The sequence below is a fragment of the Suncus etruscus genome, chromosome 5 (assembly GCF_024139225.1).
Source record: "Suncus etruscus isolate mSunEtr1 chromosome 5, mSunEtr1.pri.cur, whole genome shotgun sequence".
In the NCBI taxonomy this organism is placed as follows: Eukaryota; Metazoa; Chordata; class Mammalia; order Eulipotyphla; family Soricidae; genus Suncus; species Suncus etruscus.
The window spans coordinates 97718575-97733446 of record NC_064852.1 but is presented as its reverse complement, the minus strand read 5'-3'; the positions used below and the strand labels follow the sequence as shown (position 1 = coordinate 97733446).

Genomic DNA, 14872 nt, shown 5'->3' with positions numbered 1-14872 from the left:
TGTTCTTCATATTATGGCTTTATAAAATACAGTATATCCCCCAAAGAATCAAACTTTAGCTCTGGGGTTTGACTTGGAGTCTTTTATTTTCTTTACAGACTTAAAAAAATACAAATTAAAAAATTGTTGGACCCTTTAGTCAGGTTGTTGCCAGATTACTTTATCCCCCAAAAGAAGCTATACATTATAACAACTTATCAAAAATAACCACTTCAATGGAAAATTTACAAAATCTTAGAAAAATATTTTATTTATAAATATGTATTACAAACACTATGTCAAATGAATGGATCCATAAACAAAAGACTACTTAATATATAATTTTATTTATAAGAAATATTTAGAAAAGTCAAAGCCATAAAACTAGTAAGGAAATTTATGGTTACCCAGGACTGCAAAAGAAAACAAATCATAAATACATGGAGCACAAGGGTTCTTTCAGAGGTGAGAAAGATGTTTGAATACTGGGGTGATTGTTATAAATTTATTAGAGTTGACTAAATATTTTTAATATTATAAATTGTACAAGATTAAAAATCTTTTTAATTTACGGCGATTATTTTGTTTGTTTTGTTTTTGTTTGAAGGCCACACCTGGTGGTGCTAAGGGGTCACTACTGGCTCTGAACCTAGGTATCACTTCTGGGGACTTGGAAGACCATCTGGAATACCAGGATTGGCAGCATACAAGGCAAGCTCACTGTACTATCTCTCCAGTTCCTACAATGGTGAATTTTATGGTATACAAATTATACCTCAATAAAAATGCAAAAAACTTTTTTTTTGTTTTTGGGCCACACCTGGCAATGTTCAGGGGTTATTCCTGGCTCTGCACTCAGAAATTACCTCTGGCAGGCTCAAGGGACCATCTGAGATGCCAGGGATCAAATCTGGCTCATCCACATGCAAGGCAATACTCTACCCGCTGTGCTATTGCTCTGGCCCCCCAAATGCAGGCTATTTTTAAATGAAGACCAAAGCTTCTAAAAGGAAAAGAACATTTTCCAAGAATTCAGAAAGCTTTCAGTATTATGAGAAAGATATTTTTATTTATATGAATAAAATGACAACCTTTGGATGTGAAGGTGATCTGGCTGTGACATCTGTTATTCCACTGATTGCCAGAATTGATTCTGCTGATATGCTGCTCTTATTTCCTCACCTCTCCATGTGTCTCAGTCCAGAAGCTGCATGCTTGGTGGTAGTAGAGAATGACTTTTCCTTAATAGAGACAGATCATTCTTAGTATAAGAATATATGAGTATTTGTATTCCTTTGCTATACTCTCCAAACAAACTCTCAAAATTGACCATCTTAATCATTTTAAGTGTATAGTTCAAGGACAGTAAATATAGTATGTTGTTGTGTGACATCCTCACACTCATCTCAACAATTCTTCATCATGCAAAACTAAAACTATACTTACAAAACAGTAATTTACTATTTTTCAATATCCCCTCTGACACCAGTATTCTACTTTCTCTCTTTGACCTTGATTAGTATAATGCCTGATAAAAATGCAAGAATTATATCTCTGATTTTACATTTACATGCCTGCTTTTTATGTTTCTTTTTTTTAAATTACTTTATTTATATATGTGATTTACAAGGTTATTTCTAATACAGTTGCTTCTGATATTCAATATTCCAAACACCAACAACTCCACCATTCCCTCATTGCCTCCACCTTAGTTTCTAGTTTCCCGTCAATTCCTAAGCCTGTACCCTTGTCAGAAACAAAATAATTTACTATACATTGCTTATTACAATTAAATATAATGGGATTATCAAAAATACATCAGTAACAAAATTTTACAAAAATTATTCTATCTCATAATGGGGTCATTAAATCATAGTATATTACGAGGTCATTAAATCAGTTTACTATGCTCCTTGTTGCTAGTTGAGCATTCTATGCTATTCTTGTTTGTTTAGCATAGGTGGCTGCTATTCTATTTTCACCTTCAACTTGGTGTTTACCTACTGGGGTGTCAGTATTGAGGAATTTGAAAGTGTTGCATGGTTTTGTGTGTTCATGCGCTGCCACCGCCTGAGAGTACGCAGAATTTTCAGTCGAGAGACCAGTGTACCCATGAGTTTTAGCTCTTGATTATGTCTCAGGTAAGAGTAATGTATGTATGGGGCCGGAGCGACAGCACAGCAGTAGGACGTTTGCCTTGCACGTGGCTGACCCAGGACAGACCTCGGTTAGATCCCTGGTGTAACCATGTGATCCCTCCAAGCCAGGAGCGATTTCTGAGGGCATAGCCAGGAGTAACACCTGAGCGTCACCGGGTGTGGTCCCCAAACAAAACAAACAAACAAACAAAAAAGAATAATGTGAGTTTATGGAACTGGTCAATGAACATGGCACAGATGTGAGAAGTGTGCGCGGCTTCCAGGGTTTCCAGAAGTATTGGAGGGACAAGGAGAGGCTGCCTGCCTCCACTTTAAGAAGACTTTAGAGTTTTCAATGGCTTGCTTCTTTAATTAATAAAATGCCTTTAAGTCTCCTCTGTATTGTAGTATATATTAGAATTTCCTTCCCGGGGCCGGAGAGATTGCATGGAGGTAAGGCGATTGCCTTGTATGCAGAAGGTCGGTAGTTCAAATCCCGGCGTCCCATATGGTTCCCTGAGCCTGCCAGGAGATATTTCTGAGCATAGAGCCAGGAGTAACCCCTGAGCAATGCTGGGTGTGACACAAAAAAGAAAAAAAAAAAAAAAGAAAGAAAAGAACTTCCTTCCCTTATATGGTTGAATAATGTCCCCTTTTAGGGTGTACTGGTTAACTTTATGCATCAACTCGACTGGGTAACATTATACACAGATATTTGGTTAAAACTGTTTTAGGTACTTCTAGAAAACATTTTGGATGAGATTAACATTTAAATTAGTAATATTTTCCTCCTTCCCTCCTTCCCTTCCTTCCTTCCTTCCTTCCTTCCTTCCTTCCTTCCTTCCTTCCTTCCTTCCTTCCTTCCTTCCTTCCTTCTTTCCTTCCTTCCTTCTTTCCTTCCTTCCCTACCTCCCTCCCTCCCTCTCTCCCTCCTTTCTTCCTTCTTCTTTTTGGTTTTGTTTTGTTTCTGGCCACAGCCACCAGTTGTTAAGGCTTATTCCTGGCTTTGCACTTAAAAATCACTCTTAATGAGGCTTGAAGGACCATTATAGTGTGCCAGAATATATCTTGGTGGGCTGGCTGTATGCAAAGTAAAATGTTCTACTCTCTGTACTATCACTTCAATCTAAATCGATAATCTTTGAGGGTGCCCTACATAAAGTGACTTAGCGTTATTAATAACTACACTGGAAAAATAATAAATAAAATGAAATAAAAACAAATAATTCAGCATCTATTAATTAAAAGTATGTCAGACTACAGGGGACAGTTGTTGAATGAGCTTATTGAACACCTACAGAAGAGGCTCAAGTTGTAAATTGGGTGGCTGTTTCTCAGTCCTTTAATGTTCAAAGGAAATGTTCTTTTGTATTATTTGTTTGTTTTTAAATTAAATGTATTTTAGAGCCTTGGCTTATTATTTCTAGAATTTAATATTCCAATACCAATCCACTAACAGCCTAAATTTCCTTCCACCCTTGTTACCTGTTTCTCAAACTTCCTGAAGCCTGCTCCTTGACAGGCTACCTTACTTAATATTGCTTGGTATACCCAAATAGAATCATGTTTTTAATCAAGGTGCTTAAGTAAAGATAATATAAAAATATTGCTTGGTATAACTAAATGGTAATGGAATTATTGAAAAAAAAAGCTTCATTTAAAGAATCTTTGTGAAATTGTCATATCTCTCAATGGGGTCATTATGTCATTGTTTGAAGATCTACTAAGCTGTATATTGCTAGTTGAAAGTTGTGTTGTTAGTTTTGTTTGTTGAGTTTATGTGGCTTTTGCGATAATTTCACATGTACTTTGGTGTATTTCTACTGGGAAATCAGTATTAAAATTATGGAGGTGTTATGTGACTATATAAGTGGCTATGCAGTATACAATGTCCTTTTGAATCAAGAGAGAAATCTTGGGAGAAATCAAGGGAGAAATCTTGTTTCCCCTTCTCTCATCCACCCCTACATTTTTAACAAAGACTAGAAGTGCAATTTCTCAGACAACTACATTGTTACTGGATTAAAGACTAGAAATGGGACCAGATAATTCTGATGAAACAATAAAGTTTGGGAACCACTGATTTACTTAGTAGGTACTTGTTAAGCCATTCATAAAATATGAGCTCAGCTATAAAATATCTTCTTTCTACTGTAAAGAAAATAAATACTGCTGCTCAATTGGAAACTCAATTGGGTCCTTTTTGGGTCCAAGTAGAAACAGATGCATGTATAGTTCATGATCTTTTCTAGGGAAAAATGCCCAATAAGACTAATGGGGTGTGTGTGTGTGTGTGTGTGTGTGTGTGTGTGTGTGTGTGTGTGTGTGTGTGTGATGGAACAGTCCCAGCTGGATCATTTAAAATAGTATCATTACAGAATGCCAATATTCCTGGGATGTCGGCCAGAATAGAGGTAATTATTTTCTGAAAGTCACTCAGGCCTAAACTTTGTTGACAAAAATCTACTTTATATAGCAAGGTGACATTGAAAATATTTCAAATACAATTTATTTTAGGGAAGGCAGATACATTTGTTCATGAACAGAAACATTAAAGATCAGTGCCTCCAACATATAATTCTATTTATTGCTATTGTGTCAGTAACCAAACTAAAGTTAAATATATCTGCATGATATATTAGCCTTTGAAATTAATACAAACAAGGCAATAATATTGGATTTTGGGCATGTAAGAGTATTAAATGTTTTTTAATAGAACTTTAAGAGAAGGGCTAGGGATTTGGCCCAAATGGAAGAATACATGAATAGCCTATGTTGGAGGACTATGTTTGACTGAAGGTAGAGGACAAAAGCAAAAAAAATGCATCAAAAGACTTTATTTCTCATAACAGTGATGATGTTAAATGAGAAAGGACTCCAAAAGAAATTTGAAGTGACAGTCACATCTCATGAAAATTCTTAGTGAAAGAGACTAAATTGTGAAGGCAATGATGTGAAGGCCTAGATGATGTGTAAAATTGACACCTCTACCCTCTGCTTCTGGATAGAATTTACTGATATTCTTTTATTATTTATTTATTTATTTATTTATTTATTTATTTATTTATTTATTTTTAGTTTTTGGGTCACACCGGCTGTGCTCAGGGGTTACTCCTGGCTCTATGCTCAGAAATCTCTCCTGGCAGGCTCAGGGGACCATATGGGATGCCGGGATTCAAACCACCGACCTTCTGCATAAAAGACAAATGGCTTATCTCCATGCTATCTCTCCAAATTTACTGATATTCTTATGACTTATCCTAGACATAACTTAGCCTCTACTTTTCACTTGTAACTTGTGTTCATTGTTCTCTTGGGGCTGCTGTTGTCTTCATTGCAAATGAACTTATTTGTTTTAGTGTTTCCAGAGTACTTGTACTGAACACATTGTCTTCAGCTGATCGTTTTCCTGATTATTCAAAAGCCCTTTGAAATCTATTTCTATCTTTTCCCACAGGAACACTTCCCTGTTGCTCTTAATAGTACTTTTAGTTAATAAAATATGACTTTATCCTAACACAGCTAATTTAACATCACTTCTGTGCTCTTGCCTTGTAATAAAAAAATAAGCATAGCCTTCCAGATTTCAAATAGCCTATACATTTCCTTCTATGTTCAGATATATCATATTATTCTCTTTGCTAATAAACACAAAAGTGTTTTATTTAAAAATTTGCAATCTGAAAACAATGTCACATCACATTAATGTTTCATTACCAGATTTTTACTAATTTATTTTCCTCAAAACCTCAAAATATAATAAAAAAATTACAGTCTCTTTTAAATTAAAATGCATGACTTTAAGGGCTATTGGGCATGAAATAATTATTTGTGCAGTCTTCTAGCCAAGCATAGAACTTGCTAATGTCTACCCTGGAAGGAGATGAACTGTGCAAAAAATTTCAAGCAAACACCATCCAGTTGTTGACACAAAAGGGAAGCTATATAAGAAATTCATTGTGCTTCTACTGAATTTACCCACAATTTGCCACAGGCCAGTGTGTATTTCACCTCTTTGGTGCCAAGTAAATCATAAACGTGAGCTTTTTAGCAGAGGAGGGCTGACTTGCTTTCCCACAGATGGTCGGCATCACATGTTAAAGTGATGGTTAGACATGCTACAAATGCACTATATAAAAACAGTGAAATTCAGAGCACATAACATTTTCAGTTGCTTTCTGTTTAGAATTGCCTCTCTTTCCAAATGGATTTCCTTCACAAGGACGGAGTGCTGATTATTCAGCATTTGCAGAAGGATTATAGAGCCTACTACAGTTTCCTAAATTTTATGTCCAATGTTGGAGATCCTCGAAATATCTTCTCTATTTACTTTCCTCTTTGGTTTCAACTTAATCAGACAGTTGGAACTAAAATGATATGGGTGGCTGTCATTGGGGATTGGTTCAATCTTATTTTTAAATGGTAAGAATCCCGTTTTATTGTTTTCTGAAGCTTGTTCTTTGTAGCATAAATTTAGTGATCACATTTCAGAACATATATTTTTACTTGAAAATGTATCTTTGACATGTAAGTAAATTTGAAGTATTAGAGTATATATTTTGTGATTAGCCCAAGAAGTTAGTTGAAAAAATACAAAGTACAGAAAGATGTTTCCAGGTAACACTTTAATATTTCTAGTCTAAGTACCAAAGCTGCCTCAGGACTTACTTATAAGGAAAAAAACTCCTGTTTTTGGAGATTGGAAACAATCTCCAAATGACTATGTATCCTATATGAAATAGACCAGTATAGAATTCTTTTTTTTTTCTTTCCAATTTTGTTACTTATGAACTTTCTTTATCAATCTGCTGAGTTGTTTATTAGGCAAGAATAGCTTGTGTCCACTTAATTTAATATTTAAATTTTTAAGCATATTTATATTACATTTATACAGGATATTATTTGGTCATCGGCCTTACTGGTGGGTACAAGAAACCCATATTTACCCAAATTATTCAAGTCCATGCCTTGAACAGTTCCCTGCGACATGTGAAACAGGTCCAGGTAAGCAATTATTTTTGAAGCCTCAAGTGACTAAGGATATTCCAGTGGAGTAATAATAATATTAATTAATAGTAATATTAATGCTAATATTAATATTAAAATATAATATTAGGGATTATAATCTAATAAATGTTTTATATGTAGTAGTCTGTTAAAGAGAATGTATGCTAAAAGTTCATCTTTATAAAATTTACTGATGAGAAAGAAAAGAAATTTTATAATCACATTTTACTTGATTATCTGTAAAAATATTAAGATTATCTGTAAAATTGTTAATTGCCAATTGATATATTTGGCATTTGGGGAGAAAAATGTAATTATTTAACACTGAATCAAATAAAAACAATAAACAAACAAACCATAAACTAAAATAAATTTCTAAAGAAATTTGTTAAACTTCTAGAAAGGTTATTTTTTGCTGAGCAGCTTTCAAAGTTATAGGTCTCTAAAGAATCTCATGCATGAGGGGAGAATTCTTAGCATTAAGAAAACTAAGTCCTTTCTGCTAGTATTAGCACCAGAAGTATTGTCTCTAATTTTGGAACTATTTCTAGTTCTAATTCCCTTTATCTCTTGTGTTTAGTAGTTAAAGTTTAGATTTTGGAGGCCACTTATTTTTTACTATGTTTCTATATGAGTATAAAATATTTTTGTAAAAATTAAATTTAAGACTGTGAACAAGTTTTTTGAAATCTATATGAAGGAAAATGGCATCATGATTTTAAATTTAAGAAATGTTGTACTGTTCTCACCCCAATTTTTATTTTATCACCTCAAAGTTTGTTACATAACAAAACACTATTTTCCCCCCAAAGGCTTTAATATAGTGTATATGCTACCTCTAAAAGAGTTTTCTGAATATTTTTCTTTTCTGTTCCCACATAACATATTTCTGATCTGTAATTATTTACATATATAGCTTTCTCATAGATTATGCATTCTATCTATTCTATGTTATGAATATTATCTCTGTGAAACTAGAGGAAGGATATGTTGATGGATAGATAGACTGAGAAGATTGCAGTCTTTTTTCTATTGAAACATTTCTTATTATTAGATACTTTCTGGGGGGGAATGCATTTTATATCCTTTCTTATAAATTATAAGAATTATAGAATTCTGGCCATAAACATTCTCAAGTAACAAATAGATTTGAAAGAAATAAATCTGCAAGAAATATATTTGTCTTTAATTTAGTGCATTTCCAAAAGAGCTTGGCATTTTACCTTAATGAATTTCCAATTGTTAGAAAATTCAGGAGTTCTTCAAAGTAAAATAATTAAAAAATTTCAGACAGCATGTTAAAGACATTTTTTGAGTAGAGCAGTTATCTGTTGGCAGGTTAATTCTCCTCTAGGATAAACATCTTTATAATTTATTTGTGTCTGTTTCTTGTGAAGATTCACGCCACAGTAGCTGACCACACAATAGAGAGATAGGTAATTGCTTATACTTAGCAGTCATTTGTAAAATAATTGCTAAGTCACACATAGTTATAATCTTGGTTAGATGTTTGACTTTTTTAACCCAAGGGAAGTAAGCTGCTTCAAGATCCAAGTACTTTAATTTTTCATCAATTAAAAAAACAATTAAGTATGAAGAATGAATAGGAATGTGTGAGATTCATTAACTCAACCTTGAAGCTTTGATTTCTTGAAGTTAATTAACTAGAAATATCTGGAGGAAAGTGTAAAGCAGAATTTTGAGTCTCAATTTGACTCAGTTTTCCTTATTGCTACATATTTCTAGCATTGCATATATCTAGCACCATTCTGTAACTTACTGCTCATTTCTCTTTTCTTGGTAATTTTCATGACTTATTCTGATCATATATCTGATCACTGAGACTCAACAAATCTAATGAACACTTTATGGTTGCAGGAAGTCCATCGGGCCACGCAATGGGTTCTTTCTGTGTCTGGTATGTAATGGTAACAGCTGCCTTGAGCCCCTCTGTCTGCCAAATGGAAAAGTTGTCAACCACTCTGCACAGGTTAGCTTTGCTCCAGTTTTTGTAGCCCTGAAATATGGGTATGAAAAGTCTTCTTCAAATTTTTATTTTGCATGTTTTTTGTTGCTGAGACCTATTTATTCCATCATAGTTAAAAAAACAAGATGAATGGAAAATTAATAGTTTGCCTTAAGATAATATTCTAATTAGCTCAGTTATTATCATAGTTAAAACTTTTAAATTGATTAATAATTTGTTAAATATGCCTTTGGGTTTCTTTAATATAATAAACACTGGTAATTCACAAATAAATCACCTAAATACTGTAATATTTTTGTAGCTGAAGTTTCTTTAAGATTAACTAGATTTTGAAAATCATTCCTTTATATTAATCAGTTTATTTTGTATAATTACGCTTCTTTGCCTAGATTATGTTTGACATAAATTACTTTTTAGCTTTAAGAGCTATGCAAAGTGTTTAATTAAAAGCATTATTCTAGAGGCAAATTTAAATTTAAATGTAGGTAGACTAACATTTAGAAAGACCTAAATTCATAGCTTTTAGAAAAGTCTGGATTTTAATATTACTCATAATTTTTGTGAAAATTTGGCTATATTTTCTTTTGTTCTTCCCTAAAATACTTTATCATTAAAGTGATCATTAATGCTACTTTAATTAGACGTTATTAGGCTGCCTGTAATAGATTTGTTATTTAATTACTTAAAAAAAGCTATGACTTATGCCATTACACAAAAGATTTTCCAAAAAATTTTTCTAAGATTCATGACATTTCATTGCTCAGAAAAGTATTGAATTTTGTATGAAACAAATAACCAAAGAATTTGGAAATCGTTGACATTTATTAAGATGAGATTATGAATACCTCAGTGTAGCCATTATCTAATTCAAACAACAACAGACTCTTATTAAAATTGGAAGAAATTAGAAATTTTTTATTCAGAGATATTTTTCAAAGTAAGAATTAAGCTGTCTTCTCACCTTTTCTCTGTAGGTTATTTTTTCCTCAAATTTAAAAACCTGAAAAAAATACTTATTTTCCTAAAAAAAAAAACTCATTAAAAACACTTCTAACTCTTTGATTTTTACTACTGCCAAATTTCCTTCAGCCAATAAAATGGATTGTTTTTATTTAATTTACTAAATATTATTTATTATTGTTAAAACTATAAAATAAATAAAATTATCAAGTATGATTATGAAAATAATATGAATTATTCTTCTTCCATACTGATGATCCTTGCTTGGTTTCTTCTTGAAGAACTCATTTCTCTTTTATCTATAGATGAACTTAATAACTACTTATTACCAGAAGCAAAACATAAGAACTTCAAAGATTCCTAGAACTCAATATTGTTAATTGATTTATTTTTAAAAATGATAAATGATGAATATTGCTTTAATTTTAATACCTTAAGTTTTGGTACTTTGCTATTTCTAATCATAAATAATTAATTTGTATGCCAGTTCTCAGTTCCTTATGTTATATGTTTCAAGAAACAAGGAATTAGGACTCTTGAGAAACTATGAAACTCAAGAAAATAATCCTTTCATGACACACTTATGTGTTTTCATCAGAGCAAATAATGTCTTTCCAATGTGTTTTCTTCTATCAAAATAAGGTTGAGAGAGGAAGATCAAGAGGTAGTACACATAACATAGACAGAAGATGTCTATGATTTTATTCTTGATCGTTTGGAATATTAATGATTTCCTCAAACTCAAATTTCTCTTACTGCATTAAAATAATTATCAGAATCTTAAACTGAAGTCCTTTTGTAGTATATAAATATATACTATATAAATCTCAGGATAGATAGCACAAGTTAGTTATAATACATTAATAAATATAGAAATGACTTTATTAAAATGTTCAAATCCTATGAGCATCTAAAACTTAAATTTCCCAAAGGGCAAATATGCCTACTTCCCCAAAGAAGGAAACCATTCTAGAATAATGTGTTTACAGTGTAGTTTGCAGAATACTCTGAGAGATATCATCTGGTATTGTTCTTCTAATTTTGAACTACACAATTTCTTTGCTTTATACACCTGCATCTATTCTTCCATTGTAGACTGACCTGGTCATTTCTTTGGAGTCTTTTTTGGTTGATTCAAGTCAGTGTCTGCATCTCCAGAGTATTTATTGCAACACATTTTCCTCATCAAGTTATTCTTGGAGTAATTGGTGGTAAATATGATCATTTATCTTTAAATGTGTTATTTGAGACCCTTAGTATTTTTTTATGTTGTCAGATTTCCCTGGTAATTAACTTCCCAGTCTAAGGTCACTGTTTTTAAGCCACAGTTTTAAATACTAAGAACTTAAGTGATTTGACATATTTCTCAATCCATATACTTGACAGAAAAAATGTATAACTTTTTAGTACAATGAGCTTACTAGAACTAAGTCTAATTCTCAAACCACCACTACAGACTTGTTTGTGTTTGGAGAATTTACTAGGGGGTCTCCAACTAGTACATCAAAACAATGTCTTTGAAATACCAACCGTGATTATTTAGCAATGATATCTGAAGCAGCATTCTCCATGATTGAGTTTCCACAATCCTGTCCCACATATATTTTAAATAATTTTAAGTTAATTGACTATGACAATTAAAATGCTAATTAAAAACATCTAGATAAGTGCACTACCTACAATCTACAAACTCCTGAATGATATTCCTGTACTAAGCTGGGCAGTGAAAGGCCATTGAAGCAGCTGTGTATTTTAATTAACTACCTTTGTGTGTAGGAACCACTGGTTCGATTTCTGGCATTACATTCCTGGCTCTGCCAAGAATAACCCCCTGCAATGACCTGGAAAAAAGTGCTGGACGTGGTCCCAAAACAAAAATAAAAACATTTTTTTTTTTTTTGGAAAATAGGAAAAACATGGAGGTCTAAAGTTCTTTGCCATTAGAAACCTTTTGTTTGTTTGTTTTGGTGCACAGAGGAGTGATTTCCTTGGAGTTCAAAGGTTCAGCATCTTCACAGTCTATTTCTAATCAACAGGCATGCTTGTGGCAGAGGCCTTTGAACACACTCCAGGCATCCAAACCGCCAGCCTGAGCACATACCTGAAGACAAACCTTTTCCTTTTCCTCTCTGCACTCTGCTTTTATTTGTGTCTCAGAGTGCTTGACATTGACCTGCTGTGGTCTGTGCCCATAGCCAAGAAATGGTGTGCCAACCCTGACTGGATCCACATTGATACCACGCCTTTTGCTGGACTTGTGAGAAATCTTGGGGTCCTTGTTGGGCTGGGTCTTGCAATAAACTCTGATATGTTCCTCAGGAGCTGCCGTGGGGAAAATGGCTATAAACTGAATTTCCGGCTGCTCTGCATAGCTGCCTCTTTGACTGTACTGCAGCTTTACCATTTCATCAAGATCCCCACTCATACAGAACATTTATTTTATGTGCTGTCTTTCTGTAAAAGTGCATCAATTCCACTAACTGTGGTTGCTCTGATTCCATACTGCATTCATTTGTTAATGAAACAAAACGGTAAGATTGATTAGAGTTGTGCAGAGCATTAATGCTTTATAGTCTCATAATGACCCTCATCCTTCATTCAGTGGTAGAATCACAGAGAATGGAGGCTTCCCAAACCAAAGGTCACAAAATAGTTGTCATAGACCTCATCTGATTCATACATAGTTTGGTTCTTACAAAGTCTATTTTCTTTTCTTTTTAAATTATCAATAATTCTAAATTGGAATGTTTGACTTTAAAAATATAAATTGCTGTATTTTCTGTAAAAAATATTTTAATATGGCAATACTGAACTCTCATTGCCACCTTGTAGATATTGGGCTGACTGATTCTCCCCAATAGGCAGCAGACTCTGCATTTAGTCAGTCCTTAGCACCATATTTGGATGCTCAGTAGAAAGCACTCATCATTAAAAGGTCAGGCTTCATTTGGCTCTTGTAAACATTTTAGATGTAAATTTTCAAATAAAAAATAGTGTTTCATTTAGATGAAAGAATTTTGTTTTTATGCCACAATCAGAAGAATAGTAATTGGAACTGGTTATATGGCAAATTTTTTTATTATATTATGCTTTAATTCTTCATTTTCAAGAGGGAAAATACATAAGAATAAATACCTTTATGTAGATTCTATGATGACTTCAACTATTTTTCCAAAAGTAATATAAGTATACCCATATCCCATTTGATTTACACCATGCACAAAGGGTCAGCAATGACTCTAGAAATAAAGGAGAAATAAAGCAGCCTAGTCTACTGCATTCAATGAGGCCTCTGCTCACTATCCCAATATTTCAATAAATGCCGCTTGAATATTATTATGCTTAAAATATTTACCTAAAGAGGGCCAGAGCAGGTAGGGCATGTAGCTTACTTGTGGTCAACCTGAGTTTGATGTCCAGTATCCACATGGTCCCCTGTGCCCTGGCAGCAGTAATTTGAGTGCAAAGCCAGAAGTAACTTCTGAGTACCACTGGGTATATAGTCCCTAGTTCCCATAAAAAAAATCTATTTAATTAAAAAAAATCTACCTATAGAAGTTTATCTCTTCACTGTCTTTCAAAATTAGAAAAATTAAGTACCTTTCTCAAAGCTAATACAGGGAAATTATAAAACATATGTATCTGTTATCTGGATTAATATCTATGAACTAAGCTGAAAAAATATTTTACTTTAGCTATTGTCTGATAGAATATTAATATTATTTGAAGAATTTCTCAATAAGAATATTTTTCTCATTGGATCACATAATTTTAGGCTGTAAGTTGTCATTTCAATAAAGGACATTCTGTGAAATATTTTGCTACACAACTTAGTGTTATAGTGATCTGTAAATCATCATGAAGCTTTCTATAATTTCTTAAGCATATCAGTATGTGAATTATTTTAGATGAAACATGTTATTTATAAAAACATAAATATTACATAAACAATATAGGGTTTTTTTGTTTGTTTTTTCAGGCCACATTCGTTTGATGCTCAGGGGTTACTCCTGGCTAAGCGCTCAGAAATTGCCCCTGGCTTGAGGGGAACATATGGGACGCTGGGGGATTGAACCGAGGTCCTTCCTTGGCTAGCGCTTGCAAGGCAGACACCTTACCTCTAGCACCACCTCACCGGCCCCATAAACTATATAGTTTTATTAGTTGAAGACAAAAAGGTTTTTAAAAATATTTAATTTTTTTTCTAAGTCTATTTAGAGTATATTCTCTTGTGATGAAACACAAATTTGGAATGTGGTGACAGTGCAGTGAGTAGGGTTCTTGCCTTACATGTGACCAACCTGGGATAGATTCCCCAGAAACCCATTTGGTCCCCTGAGCCCCTGAGGAATAATTCATGAATACAGAGCCAGGAGTAACTTCTGAGAATTGCCAGGGCAAAAAATCAAACATACAAAACTTTCAATGGCTGTTTGATTCCTAAGCAAGAAGCTAGGCGATAAAGGTTTTTTAATTTTTTAATTAAAAACATTTTCTAATTTTTATTTTTACACCAGGATTTACCAACTTGTTCCTAATTGCAGTCGTTAGATTACAGGTATTAGATGTTCAAACATCAATCTCATCACCTTTAACATCGTCTCCAATTTCTCACTCACCACTGTAGCCTGCCTTCACGCAGGCACAAAGTTACTTCATATTGTTTGTTACAACACGAAAAGAAATGAAATCATCAAAGCTTAGATCAACAAGTGTGAAATCACCCCATACACCACATTTCCAACCCCAGGTGTGAAAAAGGTAGCAAAGAAAATTTAATAAGTTAAGCCAGTCAGGAGCA

At 33.3% G+C, this 14872-nt stretch overlaps 1 protein-coding gene across 2 annotated transcripts; it reads left to right on the top strand.

Annotated features, from left to right (window-relative positions):
• The first annotated feature begins 6321 nt into the window (after nucleotides 1-6321).
• Nucleotides 6322-12616, top strand: G6PC2 (glucose-6-phosphatase catalytic subunit 2). 2 transcript variants are annotated; one of them, XM_049773484.1, is made up of 5 exons: nucleotides 6322-6539; nucleotides 7012-7121; nucleotides 9003-9114; nucleotides 11167-11282; nucleotides 12108-12616. In XM_049773484.1, exons 1-5 carry the CDS (start codon nucleotides 6322-6324, stop codon nucleotides 12614-12616), a joined length of 1065 nt encoding a protein of 354 aa, XP_049629441.1. The 2 variants fall into 2 exon arrangements, with proteins under 2 accessions (XP_049629441.1, XP_049629442.1); XM_049773485.1 differs by lacking the exon at nucleotides 11167-11282 and having other exon boundaries at nucleotides 12108-12132.
• The last annotated feature ends 2256 nt before the right edge of the window (nucleotides 12617-14872 follow it).

Coding starts and splice junctions, on each gene's coding strand:
- G6PC2 (XM_049773484.1), top strand. CDS start 6,322: ATGGATTTCCTTCACAAGGACGGAGTGCTGATTATTCAGCATTTGCAG. Junction 9,115..11,166: donor TTGTCAACCACTCTGCACAG/GTTAGCTTTGCT, acceptor CTTCCATTGTAG/ACTGACCTGGTCATTTCTTT. Junction 11,283..12,107: donor TATTCTTGGAGTAATTGGTG/GTAAATATGATC, acceptor TCTAATCAACAG/GCATGCTTGTGGCAGAGGCC.